Below are 16451 nucleotides of genomic sequence, written 5' to 3' on the forward strand. Positions count from 1 at the left end.
CCTCGGCTACGTGCCGGATGGTCTCCCCAGATTCCCATCTGAGTGCTCCCTTTTAAGCCTCTTCGATGATTAGACAGACGGGCAGGAGCCGGGAGCCACCGCAGCTGCTATTCCTATTAACCGGCTGTAAAAGACCTGGCACGCACGTAGCCCCTCAATAATCACAGCAGAAGCAAATCTCTGAAATAATAGCTCTTCCCAACTTAGCCTTCTGGATTTCATAGAGCCTCCAAGCTCTCATTTGAAATCCATTTTATGTGAAGTTACCTGAGCTTGAGCAATAGGAACTGCCACGAGATGTCTCCCCAGACACCAGTGTGAAGAACGCAGAAAGAGATCAGTGCACAAAACCGACTTGCCTCTTAGATCAAATGTGCGGAGTCCCAGTGGGTCCTACCTTGACACGTTTCTCAGCCTCTCGTGTTGCAGTTTCACACCCTGGGTGAGGCTTGTAGCCACAGAATGGTCAGAACAGCCTTCACGCAACCAAACAAGAATCTGCTGAAGGCCTACTGTGTGCTGGGCCCTGGCTGGTGGCGGGTCTAGAGGGAGGAGTGAGACTTAGACCCTAACCACCACAGCGGGAGCTTGGCACGTGGTAGGTCCTTAACAATCGCGCAGCAGGTACTCAACCGGAGGGCCTTTCACTCGGGCCCAGGTTGTAGGGGTGAGGCGTAAGGGGTGGCAGGGGGGCGGACGTAGAAACACGCAACGCTATTGGCTTCCTTTATAGGCATTAAGATTGTGCAAACCGTCACATGGGAAACGATGTATTCCTGACTGTTAACCATCTAAGAGACCTGAACAGGTATTCCAGGTGATCTTTCTCCTTGCAATCTGCCACGTTTTTGGTGAGGTGCATCTGTATCTTGGCTTCCTACCTTTACTGCTGTGTGACCACGGACAAGTGGCTTAACTTCTCTGATTCTGTGTCTGCCTCTGCAAAGTAAGAATGAACATCATTCCTACAGGAAGGCCTGTGTGTTGGACGGAGCTACCCAAATGCACTAAGGACCTCCCACTGAACTCGGAATAAAGTCCCAACTCCCCACCCCAACCCGCAAGGCCTGCTGGACCCAGTCCCCATGGACAGCCTCAACTCTTTCCGGGGGTGGCCTCCATGCTTCACATGGGTTCCTGCTCAAATGCCACCTTCCCTGACCACCCGCTAGAGAACCCCGACTCCACACCATGCTTTATACGTTTTCATAACACTCGTCCCCAGCCGAAACTCTCCTGGTTTATTTGTTTATTGGACTGGAAGCTTCCTGAGGTTGGAACTAGACCTATCTTGTCCCTGCTGGGTTCCCTGGGCCTGGCACAAAGCCCAGCACATAGAAGAGACTCTACCAATATTTGTTGGTTGAATGAATGAAAGCCATCTTGCTTAAACCTCAGCCTGGTACCCCCGGTGAGTAAATGAGTGTGGGCCGTAATCCCTCCTCACCTCCCACCCCAGTGATCCACTTTCCCGTCAAAACCCTCTGTCTGACCCTCTGTCGGCAGAACCCGGGGCAGCGGGTCCTCTCTGGGAGCAGAGCCCTCCACATGGCCAGTCCGGCTCCATAAAGTATCTCTGGGGTAATAGATAACCACTGCACTTACATTGCCATTCAAGTTCAGTCTTTGTGACTTAAAGCTACGTCTAAACCCTTCAGAGATGACGCCCCTGTCCTCAGAGCATATGCGTCTCTCACTAGCACCCTTCTCAAGCACTTCGTTGCAGATGCACAGACGCCTTCTGCTTCCAATCCTAACAGCCACCGGAAGGGGCGTCCTGGGCACTCACCAACCTGAATGACCCAGATCCTCCAGCCACGTTCACACTTGGAAATCAAAGTCGGTTCTTTTCCCTTGCATTCAAACTCACTTTCCTTTTCACACAGGGGTTGGGCTTTTCTCACATCCTAAGAGCTGGGACAAGAGAGGCAGGGGAGAGCAAAAGAGCAGGACGTACTGTACCCCCGCCCCGGTGCGGGGTCTCTAATTGGAGCAATAATTGATAATTATGCCAAATGTTGAACAGGCTCAGGAGAGAGAATTCTAGGGTGCTGAGGGGAGGAGGGGCGGCAGCACGGAACGGAACTCAGCTTTTTTCCTCCACAACAAGACCCAGAGAATGTGTTCATTGTTACCTTAGGGGTGTGGAGTGTAGCTTATGTGCGAAGTAAGAGAAGAGTTCTTTCTGCTGGCACTAAAGAGAGCATAATGTGTTTGTGAAGGCTGGAACTTCCCAGCTCCCCAAGCTGAAGCTCGGTTAAGCCATGAAGTACATTCCCTGCAAATTAGCACCTTCAGTTCAAGCCTCCGCGTCTTTGTTGTGCAGTCGAGGTAATAATCACCCGTGCTGAGAACACTGGCTGGCGGGGACCTCTCCACACACAAAGCCTTCTTCGGTTAAAAAAAAAAAAAAAATCATACAATAAAAAGGAAAACTGTTTAAGCTTAAAAACTAAAAAGAAGCAGTTGGCTCCAGTTGTTGGAATGTTTCAAAAAGCAACAGCAAAACGAAAAAATACAAAATGAGAAATCAACGGCCCCAGAATGCTGAGAGGGCCAAAAATATTAATATACAGGAACGTGGCAAACCCTCTGCAAGCTGTAAATATTGTCTCCATTTCCCAGGGATAATCAACAAGTGCAGCCTTCTTCTCCCTCAGCTCTCCCTTCAAACTTCCTGTTTGAAATCTACGCTGCAGGGACTTCCCTGGTGGCGCAGTGGTTAAGAATCTGCCTGCCAATGCAGGGGACACGGGTTCGAGCCCTGGTCCGGGAAGACCCCACACACTGCGGAACAACTAAGCCCGTGTGCCACAACTACTGAGCCTGTGCTCTAGAGCCCACGAGCCACAACTACTGAGGCCGCGTGCCACAACTACTGAAGCCCGCGCGCCTCGAGCCCATGTCCTGCAACAAGAGAAGCCACCGCAAGGAGAGAAGCCCGCACACAGCAACGGAGACCCAATGCAACCGTAACTCAATAAATCAATAAATTAAAAAAAAAAAAATATATATATATATATATGCTGCAAAACACTTTTCCCAAATAAAATAAACTAACAGCATTAGGTGAATAAATTGTGTCTGTCAGAGGTCCATGAATTTCTTGTTTCGAATATAGGGAGGAGGGTTCGACCCACAGAACCAGGAAAGAAGGAGGATATGTATAAAGCAAAGAAACACAGACCACCAGAAGTAAAAAGTCAAGAGAATTTCATATAAGGCAAATGTATTCATCTGCTGAGCATGGTAGGCACACTGGTGAAGAAACTCCCTGAGGGTAGGGTGGTCATGTAAGCTACGGATGCCGAGCTATTTTTAATAAATACATAAATTCTTAGCATATAGTACAGTATGGGTATGCTCCATGAAATTCAAACTTATGTCCTGTATTTCTATATGCTAAATCTTGCAACCCTACTGATAGAAGTTTCCGGTGGTTATGCTAATTAAGGATTGATAATACGCACTCGGACAGGACAGTGAGTCCAGGCTCCGTTCATACTTAGATGCAAGTCCCGAGCCCATCGGTCAGGAAGGAGCCTTCAGGGAGGTCCGGGGAGCTGGTGTCCGGGGTCCCTGTGTGATCTCAATCCCCTCTCAGCTTCGGCTGCCTGGAGGCACAGCAAGTGTTGCTCCAAGGAGAAACCCTGCCTTCCACAGACATCACCTCAGGAAGACCAGGTCGGGGCTCCTTCCCCAGCTGTCACTTGCTGAGCAGATTCGACCCTCACAGCTAAGCTTCAGCCTCTCGGAAATCATCCAGAGAGAAGAGGGCCTCCTCACTGGTCAAGAGAGAGAGGAAAGCCAGGCTATGTTGACTCTGCACCTTCCGGAGGGTCCTGCCCCTGGGAAGGAAGAGCGGTCCTCTAAGACAGGAGTCTATGGTAAGATGCAGGGGGTGGCTTTGGGGTTTGGTTCAAATCCTTTCTCTTCCACCTATTGTTTGAGGCAGCTTTCCCTTCTGTGACCTGGTCACGAGTGAACCCTTCCTCCACGAAGTCTGTGAATCTCCATGAAGTTAGAGGCTGAGGGAAGCGTCCAGCCAGGACTTGGTGAATGCTGCACCATGAGGGTGGGGCCCGGGGAGAACCCCAGGCCAGCGTAGCTCGGGTTCCTCTCTCACTTCTCAGGAAAGAAGGAATCTCGCCTTCCAGGCCAGCCCACCAGCCATACACAGCCTCTTATTCAAAACTGACATCCTCAAGAAGTCAACCCCAGTTCCAGCCAAAGCCCCATTTCCGCCCGCCTACACTGTCCCCCAAACCTTTGTGTCTTTGTGTCTTGGGCCAAGGACCCCTCCCAAGCCAAGGCTACCAAGATGCTATTCCTTGGGTAACACTCGCCGTTATTGGTGAGCGCCAGCCTTCCAGGCACCGTGTGGAGCCCTTTACATTTGCTCCTCACAGCCTGCTAAGATCCCTACAAGCTCATTTTACAAATGAGGAAACTGGGGCTCAGAGAGGTTAACCAGCTTGCCCACGGCCTCTGAGATGGTACACAGCAGAGCCAGAACTTGAGCCCACATCCAATCCCAAAGCCTGCACACTTAACCATAATTCTCTACCAATTTCTCAACCTGGACCCATCCCCCAGGGTGCCTTGTGCAGATATTTCTGAGGAGAATGGGCAAGACTGGCAAACTCTTATTCAACCTTCAAAACCCCACTCACTCATCACCTCCTCTGCACTTTTCTGCCTCATCTGGGGTGCTCTCATCCTACTGTTATTTCATATATGAAGCTGCATCCACATCCGTGTCCCTGCTTAACTGAACTCCTGGGAGAAGTTCTGCTTGCTTTCTCATTTCTGCACCCAGCCACACTTTGCAGGGAGCTCTCCAGCTATACTGGCCTCCTTATTGGTCTTCAGACAGCCCGGGCTTGTTCTACCTCAGGACCTTTGCCCTGCACTTCCCTCCTCCATGGAAAACTCTTCTGACCTCTTTGCATGGGTCCCTCCCTCTCCAGCTCTGTGCTCAGGCGTCCCCTCCTCAGAAAGGCCTTTCCTGGCCACCCACTTAGGATCGTCCCTTCCGTACCCCTTCACTTGACTCTATCACCTCCAGCCTGCTTCCCTGATGTAACTTCCTTGACAGCATGCATCTCTCCCTGGGGTTATGGTGCATTTGTTTATCTGTCTTCACTTGCTTCATTCTGTGTCTTCCCTCCAGACAAGTCAGCCCCAGGAGGGCAATGACTTTGCCGGTCGTGTTCCCTCCTGGATCCCCAGGCACACAGGGGGTGCTCAGCAAACATTTGTAGAATGAATGAACCCTTGGTGTCTGGCATACAGACTTTCAGTAAACGAATTTATTCTTAGTTAATCATTTTAACAGAATCATCTTAGAAGCTTCCCAAGAGAGAAGCAGACTTTGCGCCGCTACATGATGGGTCCTCTTCTCTTCCTAGCCATCTACTGTTCACGATTCTTCCCAGGATACCTTCCCTCCTGTTGTAGGAATGGCAACCTCAGAGAAAGGGCCAGGAAGAAAATCCCAGGCCCAGCTGGAGACCCAGCCTGGCGGGCTGGCTTGCTCAGCCATGGCCACAGCGTGCTACACATCACCCTGATGAATCCCTGCAGCTCTGATTCCAGCCCCTGCCTGCCCCCTCACTATTTCAGCTGAGGCAGCAGTAGGGACCACCCCAATCCTGGGCCTCCACCCAGCATTTCCAGCAGCCAGGAAGAGCATCACACACCTAGGGTGTGGGGAACGTCATCAAGAGGGGAAAACACATCCTCAAAACATCCCCATAAAAGCACAGATCTGTGGATAAGGGAGGAGGTCGGGAATAGGGAGTCAGGGAGGCCTGCCAGGGAGAATAGCCGATACCCAGTGAGGAGATGAAAGCTCCCACGTCCTCTCCGAGGGTCTTGCTAATCATCCAGAGATGACCTGTAGGTCAGCGGAAGCTTGCTGCCTCCTTCTCTCGGTGCCGTGAGGCTCTGGACGCCTGTGAGTCTCGTGGCTCTCAGGTAGAAGAACCTTCCCCTGTCCTACGGAGAGGATGCACATTCTGTTTCTTAGACACATTTTCCAGTCCCAGGCCTATGACAATGTGGTGTGATGGAAGTCGGGGGGGTGGGTCGTCGCTGAGTCAGTCAACAAATACCCATTGAGCATCCCAATGATGGGGGATTGGTGTTGATGGGCATGAAAGACAGAGTGTGGGGTGTAGGGTCTGGAGGCAATATCATCTTTGAATTGCATTTGGAGATGGTTATAAAGAGTGGATGCCAAAGAAATGCATGCATATGTTCTCCAAAAGCCATGTGCGCTGAAACTCACAGCAGCACTTTCATGGAGGCCCCAAAACTCAGCCCCAGTGACGCCCACATCGAAGTGAACACACCCCGGCTACTCGCAGCGACATGGATGAACCTCTCAGACGTAACACTGGACCAAGGAAGCCAGGCAAAAACGACGCCAGGATGATTCCACTTTACACAAAGTTCAAATTGTGATGAAGCAAATCTCTGCCGAGAAAAGTCGACGGCGGCTGGGGGCGGGGCGTCGAGTGACCTATTTCGTAACCCAGGCGGTGGCTACAGGGGTCTCTGTGACGGAATCCACTAAGCTCGGTACGCCTAGGGTTGGTCCACTTGGCCTGTATACTTGCAGGTCTAAATTTTAAAGGGAGGAGGGAATGTAAGGTCTTGAGGTTTCCCCAAGGTTTTCCGCAGAGAAGGGCTGCTGCACCCGCGAGCCGGCAGGTGGGCAGGGAGGCGGGCGAAGAGCGCAGCTGCGGACTGAGATTGGCAGTGGGCGCACGGAAGCCGCGGGGCCAGGCGGCCACAACCTCGCCAGGTGCTGCGCCGCCTCCGCCTCCGCGTGCTGCGTTGCTTGGCAACCCGTCTCCTAGGCGACGTGAGACGCTGAGCCCAATGACCGAGGGTGCCGGGCCCTCCAAGACCCCAGGCCCCATGGCGCAGAAGCCCATCAGCAGGGCCGCGGCCGAGCGCATGAACCTCGTGGCCCAGGACGAGATCTGGTAACGCCCGGGAACCGGTAACCCAGTGGGCTGGGCCGTTCCCACCTGAAGTGTTCAACCTGGCGGCCTCAGTTTCCCCACCAAGTCCTGGAGGTGATCGACCTCTGGGCGCGAAGAGCGTGCCCTGGAGGTGGTCGGGGGCCTTGCAGAAAGGGGGTAGTGTTAGGGACGAAAGAGCCTTTCTTTCTCTTGTCTTAGGCACACCACAAAGGCGTGAAAGATTTTGCATCTGCCTTTACAACCCGCTGCAAAGCTTTGCTTGTTGAGATACGACTGATGTGTGCTTACTTTTAATATTTACCAAATGTTTAAAAAATCTTAATGTTTGTTCAGTTCGAATGAGAGCACTTCACATTCTCTCTTGCTTGTCCTGGTTTTTGAACAAGAAGTTTTAATTTAAAGAATAGATCCATTCTCTAAAAGATTTATGTTCAGCAGACATCTGTAATGGATGTTTTTATTTGGCATTCTATCCCATTGCTAAATAGTATCCCATCTCTTTGAAGTTTTAACGGGTATGGGAAGTTACTAATTTAGATGCAAGTAAGTAAATATTAGCAACAACAAACCATCATGGCTCACCTCTTAAACTTCAGTTATCCTATTGTCATCTCTATGACTTTTACCATTTCCTTGAAAACCCTGTAATAGTCACTTCATATTTTTCTTTAAATTAGCTTTGTTTCACTTAGTGAACTTATTTTTATAGGAAACTTTATATCACTCTTGAAAATGGAAAGCCAGTATTATTTGCAATAAATACATGCTATTATTATTTTTTAAACCTTTATTTTTATCCAAGTACCCACTATAGGAAATACTACCTAGCAGGGTATTAGCAGGGTCTGTTCCCTCTGCCTAGAATGCCCTTTTCTCTCTTCCCCCACCAAACAAACTCCTACTCGTCCTTCAAGACCCAAATCAGATGGCCCCTCCTCTGTGAACAGAGCCCAATTAAGCCCTTAGACTGTTCTGTCCCATGTCCAAATTTGAACACTTGAAACGTGATTATTCCAAATTGGGATGAGCTGTAAATGTAAAATACTAGATTTCAAAAACTTCATGCCCTTAAAAAGTGATACCAAAATTAAGTTTACCTGTTTATTTTTACTTTTTTTAAAATGTGGCTCTAGAAAATTTTAAATTACATATATGGCTCATATCTTTGTCTCATGTTACAGCTCCCTTGGAAATAGACTCTGCTCTAGATGCTCAGTGCCCAGGGAAAGAGCTTGGCCAGGGCCTCTGAAACTGTGCCCAGGGAAAGAGCTTGGCCGGGGCCTCTGAAACTGTTGAGACATCAGAGCGGGCTTGGGGTGTAGATACTGATTCCAAAATAGGAAAAGAAACTTGAAAATCAAAATGAATAAATGTTTAATCAGATTTTTGCAAAATGCAACACACCCGCTCTTCAACTGCAATTCAGTTCGGCCCCTAGGTAGTTATGTATAAATTATATTCAATGTGGAGCAAAAGCAGGGCCAGGATTAGGGTGGGATGAGTGAGGCATCTGGAGTGCAACAGTTAAGGGGGGACTCCATCTCAAGGTCATGCAGGTGCTGGCTCTGTGCTTGCAGAAACCTGAGAGTGGGCACCTCCTTAAATTTTGCATCCCAGGGACTCGCTCACTCTGGCCTTGTCCTTGCTTTGAAAACAAAGGAACTTTATATGTACCTCCATAATGATTTAACACTCCCCCATTACTATAGGTCCAGGGGCCCCCAAAACAAGGATTCTATTCCTAGATGACCCCTCGGGCAGAGTCAGCCCCAGTTCTGTCTGCTCCCCAATGTACCACTCAACCAGCATCTCTGGTTCTTAGACATGTGTCTTCCTTACATTAGTGGGAAGTCCCGAGCGACAGGGACTCCTGCTTCCTCCCTGACACGGAATCATCCTTCAGTCCAGATGCATTGAAGAATGTAAAATTCTCCCCATTGCACCTTAGCGTTTGCTCCTTTAACCCTTTTCCAATGTTGTCTGGCATTTAAGAGCTTTCTTTTTCAGGAAGTACCGCCTGAAGGCTGAAAACGAGGCACGGCAAAACTGGGCCCCGAACTGGGGATTTTTAACGACCCCCCTTGAGGAGGTAAATGTAAATTTGATGAGCTTGGAGGTTATAGAATTAATCATTTCCAAGAATAAATGGTTATGAAGTGTATAATTTGCAAGAATAAATTAAAGAGCATGTTGTAGGCGAAGACGGCTGACATCTGAAGTTTCCTCCCATTCACAAATTTATTGAGTACTTACTATGTGCCAGGCACGTTCTAGGTGCTTCATCTGAACCAGCTCATTGAACCCACACGACAACCCCTGTGCGGAGGGGGGTGCCCTTTGATGTCCATTTTCCAAATGAGGAATTTGAGCTCAAAGAAGTGCAAAGTTACACAGCTCAGAAAGAGAGGCACCAAGGGGAGATGCTGGTCTGGCTGATTCCAGGGTCACTTGGCCTTGGAATTCCCATCTGTAAAATGGGGTGATGGTCCTCACTGTCTCACTGAGTGACTGTGACGTTCAGATGGAAAGAGAGGAGAGGCCAAGTGAATATCGGCATGATTATTAGGAAAATACTCTTGGTATTTCCTACACCAGATAGGAAACAGGAACGAGGAAAAGGACCAGGTATAATTAATAGGGAGTGATGGGGACATCAGCAAAGAGACCACTGACCCCATCCAGAGGCAGCCACCATCAGCCCAGCTGAGGGCTACCAGGCAAGCAGACTGGCTGTATTTTCTGACTGTTCAATGGAGTCCAGGGCTTCCCCGGTGGCGCAGTGGTTGAGAGTCCACCTGCCGATGCAGGGGACACGGGTTTGTGCCCCAGTCCGGGAGGATCCCACATGCTGCGGAGCGGCTGAGCCCGTGAGCCATGGCCGCTGAGCCTGTGCGTCTGGAGCCTGTGCTCCGCAACGGGAGAGGCCACAGCAGTGAGAGGCCCACGTACCGCAAAAAAAAAAAAAAAAAAAGAGTCCAGAAATCCAGACGCTTTAATGAAATCTCTGAGTCTAGAATAGTGGCTTGGATTTATAAGACGCCAACAGGCTCGCGGAATGCTTGTGTGAGCTTCACTGGGATTGTGGCCAGTGGTTTGCAACCTTCCATGTGATCTCCAGGACACAACATGAGGAAACCACATTTCTCTGGAGGGAGGCAGAATCGCACAAATGCCGCATAATTCAAAATGTGCATGATTCTAGGCAGCGTAAAGCCCCTTTGTAATTCACCCCGTCCCACTAGCGCTGAAGTTATGCCATTCTTAATGAGTTTTTTTAATACTTAGAGAGTTACACAATTTGAAATTTTATGCATAAAATGAGTCCTTATTAATATAATATGCATAAAAGAGTATATTAATATTCCTTATGTGTAATTAAATTGGGTTTTTGAAGGGTTCAAAATTGCTTTAAAAATTAAAAGGGGGGATGGAGGCTCTCCTCATAGTTTACAGGTTGGTCCTGAACCTTGCTGCCATGTTTTAGTCTAAGTCCATAACCTGTGATGTGTTCTCAAATCACTCAGCAGGGCTGTAAACAGGCAGTCTGCAAGGGCCTGGGGCTGAGCTGGCCTGTTGGCCAGTCCCCACTCCACCCCTTTCTAACTGTGATCTGAGCACCACCTTACCTGTAAAGTGCCTTGTCCTGGGGGGGCAGTGAGGGGAAGCTTCCAAGGTCTCAGCCTGCGGGGCCCCATCCCTGGGGATTGTGTTTCAGCTGATCGAGTGTGAAGAAGAGCCCGCCACCCCAAAGCCCAAAATCGAGCTTCCCGAGCGCTTCCGCATCCGGCCAGTGACCCCAGTGGAGAAATACATCAAGGTTCGCAAAGTCCTTTTAAGTACTTGCTTTCCTAAGTAAGAAATCAACCCCACCGGAGATGGTGTTTCTCCTGTGTTGCTCCTGGTGGGCCCAGCCACCTGCACAGGTAAGAACACAGCGGCGCCCGGCCTGCGGGGAGGCGGGTTTCCAGCCCTTTCCAAGCGCACACATGGGAGACACAGCGGGTTACTGGTCCCTACACGGGCGGGACCTCAGAGGACAGAGGAAGGAGTTGGGATTTGAGCCTGATTTGCAGTGAGAAGCAGGGCCACGGCGTGTTGAGAATTGCCTTTTTAAGAGATCGCTCTTTTTTTTTTTTTTTTGCGGTACGCGGTCCTCTCACTGTTGTGGCCTCTCCAGTTGCGGAGCACAGGCTCCAGACGCGCAGGCTCAGCGGCCATGGCTCACGGGCCCAGCCGCTCCGCGGTATGTGGGATCTTCCCGGACCGGGGCACGAACCCGTGTCCCCTGCATCGGCAGGACTCCCAACCACTGCGGCACCAGGGAAGCCCTAGCTCTTATTTTATTACTGTCCTTTAGTTGCTCCCCATACTGAGTGCTTTACATGGTTATCTTATTTCCACAACATCCCTGGAAAGTGGCGATAATTTGCCATCAAACCCATTTGGCAGATGAGGAAACTGAAGCTGACAAAGGCTGAATAACTTTCCCAAGGTCAAGTGGGTCTGATTCCAGAGCCATACTCTTAAATGTTATTTTTTGACTGCTCCTTCAATAAACACACACACATACACACACATGCATATATATATATATATATTTATTTAAAAATCAAACTCCACAGGCTGCTTTGTAACCTTTTTTCACTTAACAATATACCCTATATATCTTTCCATGCAGTTAATTACAGCACTCCAAATCATTATTACGTTAATGACTGCATTTTTCTCCATTGTATGGGTCGACCATGATTTGTATACCCTTCCCCTATCTCTGGATGTCTAGGTTGTACCCAGTTTGCAAGGAGCACCCTTGTAGACACAGTGTTTTGCTCCCGGTCCGTAAGTTTATTGGGAGACGTGCCCAGAAATGCAGTGGTTGTTCAAATGAACCACACACGTGGGGAACCCGCTCTGCCCGCACAAACTCCGACTGGAACGCTAGGGCTGGCCAGCGGACAGGGCAAGAGGGGCAAGTAGAGGCTCTGCTATTTCTCCACTGCTGGGTATTAATTCTGCCCCCTCCCTATCCCCGCCTCCACCCCGGAAGAGGACACAGGGGTCCCCGAGGGACCCTGCTGTCTCTCCTGGCCACGAGCGGTCCCCGTAAGTGCCTTGCCCCTGGGGAAGCTGGGCCCCTCCCTCTGCCATCCCGACAAATGGCTCCCGTGCCTGCTCAGGCTGGGTGGCAGCTGCCACCAGAATCATCATCTTTTCAAAGAAGGCGTTCCCACCTAGAGATCAGAACAGCATCCCCTTCTGGCGGGGGGAGAAGAGAGGAACTGTCCTGGGACCAGAACAAAACGGAACATGATTTCTCCCTGTGTGAGCCTCTGCTTAGGAGAAGGCCAGGTGTGGAAGCCACACCCCTGTCAGAGCCTGGGGGGGCGGGGCGCAGTGGACGGGGGAAGGAGTGGAGGGTCAGTCTCACGATCCAGCAGAGAAAGGCACTTTGCTTGTTTCCCTCTGAGCTTCCTTCCTTGCCGAAGAAATGGTTCCCGTCTTCCCCCTTCCCATCCCCTCTTAAGGTGGATAGACCCTTAAAAATACATTTATGGGGCTTCCCTGGTGGCGCGGTGGTTGGGGGTCCGCCTGCCGATGCAGGGGACACGGGTTCGTGCCCCGGTCCGGGAAGATCTCACATGCCGCGGAGCGGCTGGGCCCGTGAGCCATGGCCGCTGAGCCTGCGCGTCCGGAGCCTGTGCTCCGCAACGGGAGAGGCCACAACAGTGAGAGGCTCGCGTACCGCAAAAAAAATAAATAAATAAAAATACACTTATGGTTTAACAGGCATCCTACACCCCAAAGGGCAATGCCGTGAAAAGCCTCCTTCCGTCCCCCGAGTCCTGAGAGCTGTTGCCCCCCGTCTCTGCACCCTTCCCCTGATGCAATATGCCTATCCAAGTGGATGTGGAGGGTTCTAGCCCTTTTTCCTTAGTACAGAAATTACACCATATTTTACATCTTTTAGGCATCTGTTTTTCTCTTAGCAGTTTGTCTTCAGAGTCATTCCATCTGAGAGTACAGAGAGCGACCGCATTCCTTCAAACTGCTGTGTAGTTTTCCGCGGTGCGGAGGGGCCGTGGCTGAACGGGTCCCCGTGGATGGACACGTAGGCTGTGTCCAGGCATTGGCTATGACAAACAGGGCCTTGGTATGTGCGTGTGCAGGTATTAGGATGTCTTAGGATAAATGCCTAGGGATGGATTGTCAGGTCAAAGAGAGTTTGCATTTTCATTTTTCGTAGATGACGGTAAGATTGCCCTTCACAGAGAATTAACAACAGATTCTCCCATAAGCTCGTTCACGGTGGTGTTTTCATCTCTTCATCTGGTGGGTGAAGTGTGGCATCCCAGGGTGGGTTCTGACTGCATTTCTCTTACCAGTTGGAGATGGACTTGAAGGCTGGGCCCGTGTGTCCCCGAGGTCCCAGCATCGTGGAGAACTGGCTCGCTGGAGGAAATTCTGGCCTCGTTGGCATTTGTTCATGACCCTCCCAGCATGGGGCCTCTCAAGAGATTAATTTTAATACCTCAGCAAGAATATATGTTAAGGGGCTTCATCCACCAGGACCGTCCCCTCCGGCCACCGCCTCACTCAAAGATCCTTTGAGCCAAGCGTGAACTCGTAACCCCAAGCATACTAAACCTCTTCTTCTCGGTTCTTCTGCTGGAACAAATATTCCTCACGGCTGGCTTGGTTCAAATCCCCCCGTAAGAGCAGAACAGAAGATTATTCCAAATGGAAGGGAGAAACCTGCATAAACATTTAGCCTCATTTTCCAAAAATTTTCCAAATTTCAAGGAATTGACAAACAAAATTGTGGGGTTTTTTTCATTTCAGATAGAATCCCATTTCCCTTCTGGTTTTTAATTAAATTCAATTGTTTTCCATTCCTGTGGCATCTATGGTTTGGGGGGTGTGTGTGTGTGTGTACACACACGTATCATAAAACCTTCTAATCAAACCTATAACTGCCAGGATACCATCTGACAATGTTGCCACATATTTTATAAAGGGCACTGTGAACTGTAGTATTTGATATTTCTGCACCTTACTTTTTTCTCTTTTTCGCTCTTTTACCAAATAAAAATTATTTCATTGGGTCGTGAATTAAATGTGTTAAGCATTAGAAGATAAAGAGACATGTTTGGTGATCGTTACTTTCAGGGAAAATGTGATCTCCGAGGCCAGCTGATTGGAGCGTGCTTACGTTCAGCGCACCTTGCTTAGGGACCCTGGCTCTTCTTTCTGTCTTTGCTTTCTAATTTTTCCTTCCAGTTTTATTAAGCTATAATTGACATACAGTACTAAGTAAGTATAAGTTGTGCAGCATCATGAGTTGACTTACATACACCATGAAATGATTATCGCAATGAGTTTAGCGAACGTCCATCTTCTCAGATAGATACCAAATTTAAGAAATAGAAACGAAATTATTTTCTCCTTGTGATGAGAATTCTTAGCATTCACTCTCTTAACAGCTTCCATATATAACGTAGAGCAGTGCTCATAATATTTATCCTGTTGTACGTTACATCCCTAGCACTTGTTTGTCTTATAACTGGAAGTCTGTACCTTTTGACCACCTTCATCCAATTCCCCCTCCCCCACCCCACCCCTGGTAACCGCAAATCTGACCTCTGTTTCTACGAGTTTCTTTGTTTTTGAAGTCCAGTTGACCCACAACACTATGTTCGTCCTTATTATACAACACAGTGATTCAGTATTTCTAAACATTTCAAAATGATCCCCGTAAGGTCTCGCTACGATCTGTCACCGTGCAAAGCTATTGCATAAATACTGACTGCGTTCCCCACACTTCACACTTCATCCCTGTGACTCATTTATTTTGCATCCGCAAGTTTGTCCCTTTTACTCTCCCTCACCCATTCCTCTCCTCCTCCACCGCCCCTTTGGCAACCATCTGTTTGTTCTCTGTTTCTGTGACTCTGTTTCTGTTTATTTTTGTCCATTTGTTTTGTTTTTTTAGACTCCACATGTACGTAAAATCATGCAGTATTTGTCTTTCTCTGTCTGACTTATTTCACTTTTAAGTGCCCATCTATGTTGTCACAAATGGGAAGATTTCATTCATTTTTATGGCTGAGTAATATTCCGTTGTATATATAGACCACATCTTTATCCAGTCACCCGTTGATGGGCACTTCGGTTGCTTCCTCATCTTGGCTATTGTAAATACTGGTTCAATGAACATAGAGTTACACGTATCTTTTCAAATTCGTGTTTTCATTTACTTCAGGTAAGTTCCCAGGGGTGGAATTCCTGGATAGTATGATAGTTCTGTTTTTAATTTTTTGACAAACCTCCATCCTGTTCTCCACAGTGGCTGCACGAATTTCCATTCCCACCAACAGCGCAGGAGGGTCGCTTTTCTCCACATCCTCGCCAGCACTTGTCATGTGTTGTCTTTTTGACGATGGTGACTCTGACAGGTGTGATGATTAGTGACAGTGAGCATCTTTTAATGTGACTGTTAACTACCTGTGTATCTTCTTTGGGAAAATGTCTATTCAGGTCCCCTGCCCATTTTTTAATCAGGTTGTTTGTTCTTTTTTTGATGCCGGGTTGTATGAGTTCTTTGCATATCTTGGATATTAACCCTTTATCACATACGTTTGCAAATATCTTCCCCCATTCGGTAGGCGGCCTTTTTGTTCTGTTGGTACTTTCCTTCTCTGTGCAGAAGGTGCCTTTGCGTTTGATGTAGTCGCATTTGTTTATTTTTCCCTTGCCTGAGGAGACATATCCAAACAAATATTGCTAAGACCAATGTCAAAGAGTGTGCTGCCTGTGTTTTCTTCTAGAAGTCTTATGGTTTCAGGTCTTACCTTTAAGTCTTTAATCCATTTGAGTTTAGTTTTGTGCATGGTGTGAGAAGTAGACCAGTTCGCTTCTTTTGCACGTTGCTGTCCCGCTTTCCCAGCACCATTTATCAAGGAGGCTGCCTTTTCCCCACTGTATATTCTGCCTCCTTTGTCATGGATTAAGTACCCATAGAAGTGCGGGTCCATTTCTGGGCTCTCTGTTCTGTTCCATTGACCTATGTGTCTATTTGGGGGCCAGTACCGTGGTTCTTTCTGTCTTTTCCACACCAGGCGTACCGATCCTGATGCCTCCGTGGACACGCCTCGTGTTGCTGTGGCCCAAGGCGACTCAACCCCCTGCCTTTCTATTCCAGGTGCTCCCATCCCGCCCAGTCCCAAAGACGACCCAGGGCTTCATCGGCTGGAGATCCGGGGTGCCGGGCCTGAACAAGTGTCTGGAGCACGATTATGAGATCAGAAGCTGCAAAGGGGCGTATGCCAAGGAGCTAAACTGGCCGAAGCAAGGTGTCCACTGAGTCCAGACAGAGACCCCGGCCCCTGGGGCAAGGAAGGGTGGACCGCCAGATGCCGGTGCCCATGCCCAGGAAAGGAAGAGCTCCCCAGCCTCCCC

The 16451-nt window shown here is 49.1% G+C and overlaps 1 protein-coding gene across 1 annotated transcript; it reads left to right on the forward strand.

The window, feature by feature from the left end:
- Positions 1–6579: 6579 nt before the first annotated feature.
- On the forward strand, positions 6580–16390 carry CIMIP1 (ciliary microtubule inner protein 1). Its single transcript, XM_022597551.2, has 4 exons — positions 6580–6995; positions 9003–9084; positions 10711–10812; positions 16195–16390. The coding sequence occupies exons 1-4, from the start codon at positions 6889–6891 to the stop codon at positions 16354–16356; spliced, it is 453 nt and encodes a 150-aa protein (XP_022453259.1). The 5' UTR covers positions 6580–6888; the 3' UTR covers positions 16357–16390.
- The last annotated feature ends 61 nt before the right edge of the window (positions 16391–16451 follow it).

This window comes from Delphinapterus leucas, chromosome 15, assembly GCF_059928025.1.
Source record: "Delphinapterus leucas isolate spDelLeu-1000000601 "Yukka" chromosome 15, BTC_Dleu_Yukka2, whole genome shotgun sequence".
In the NCBI taxonomy this organism is placed as follows: domain Eukaryota; kingdom Metazoa; phylum Chordata; class Mammalia; order Artiodactyla; family Monodontidae; genus Delphinapterus; species Delphinapterus leucas.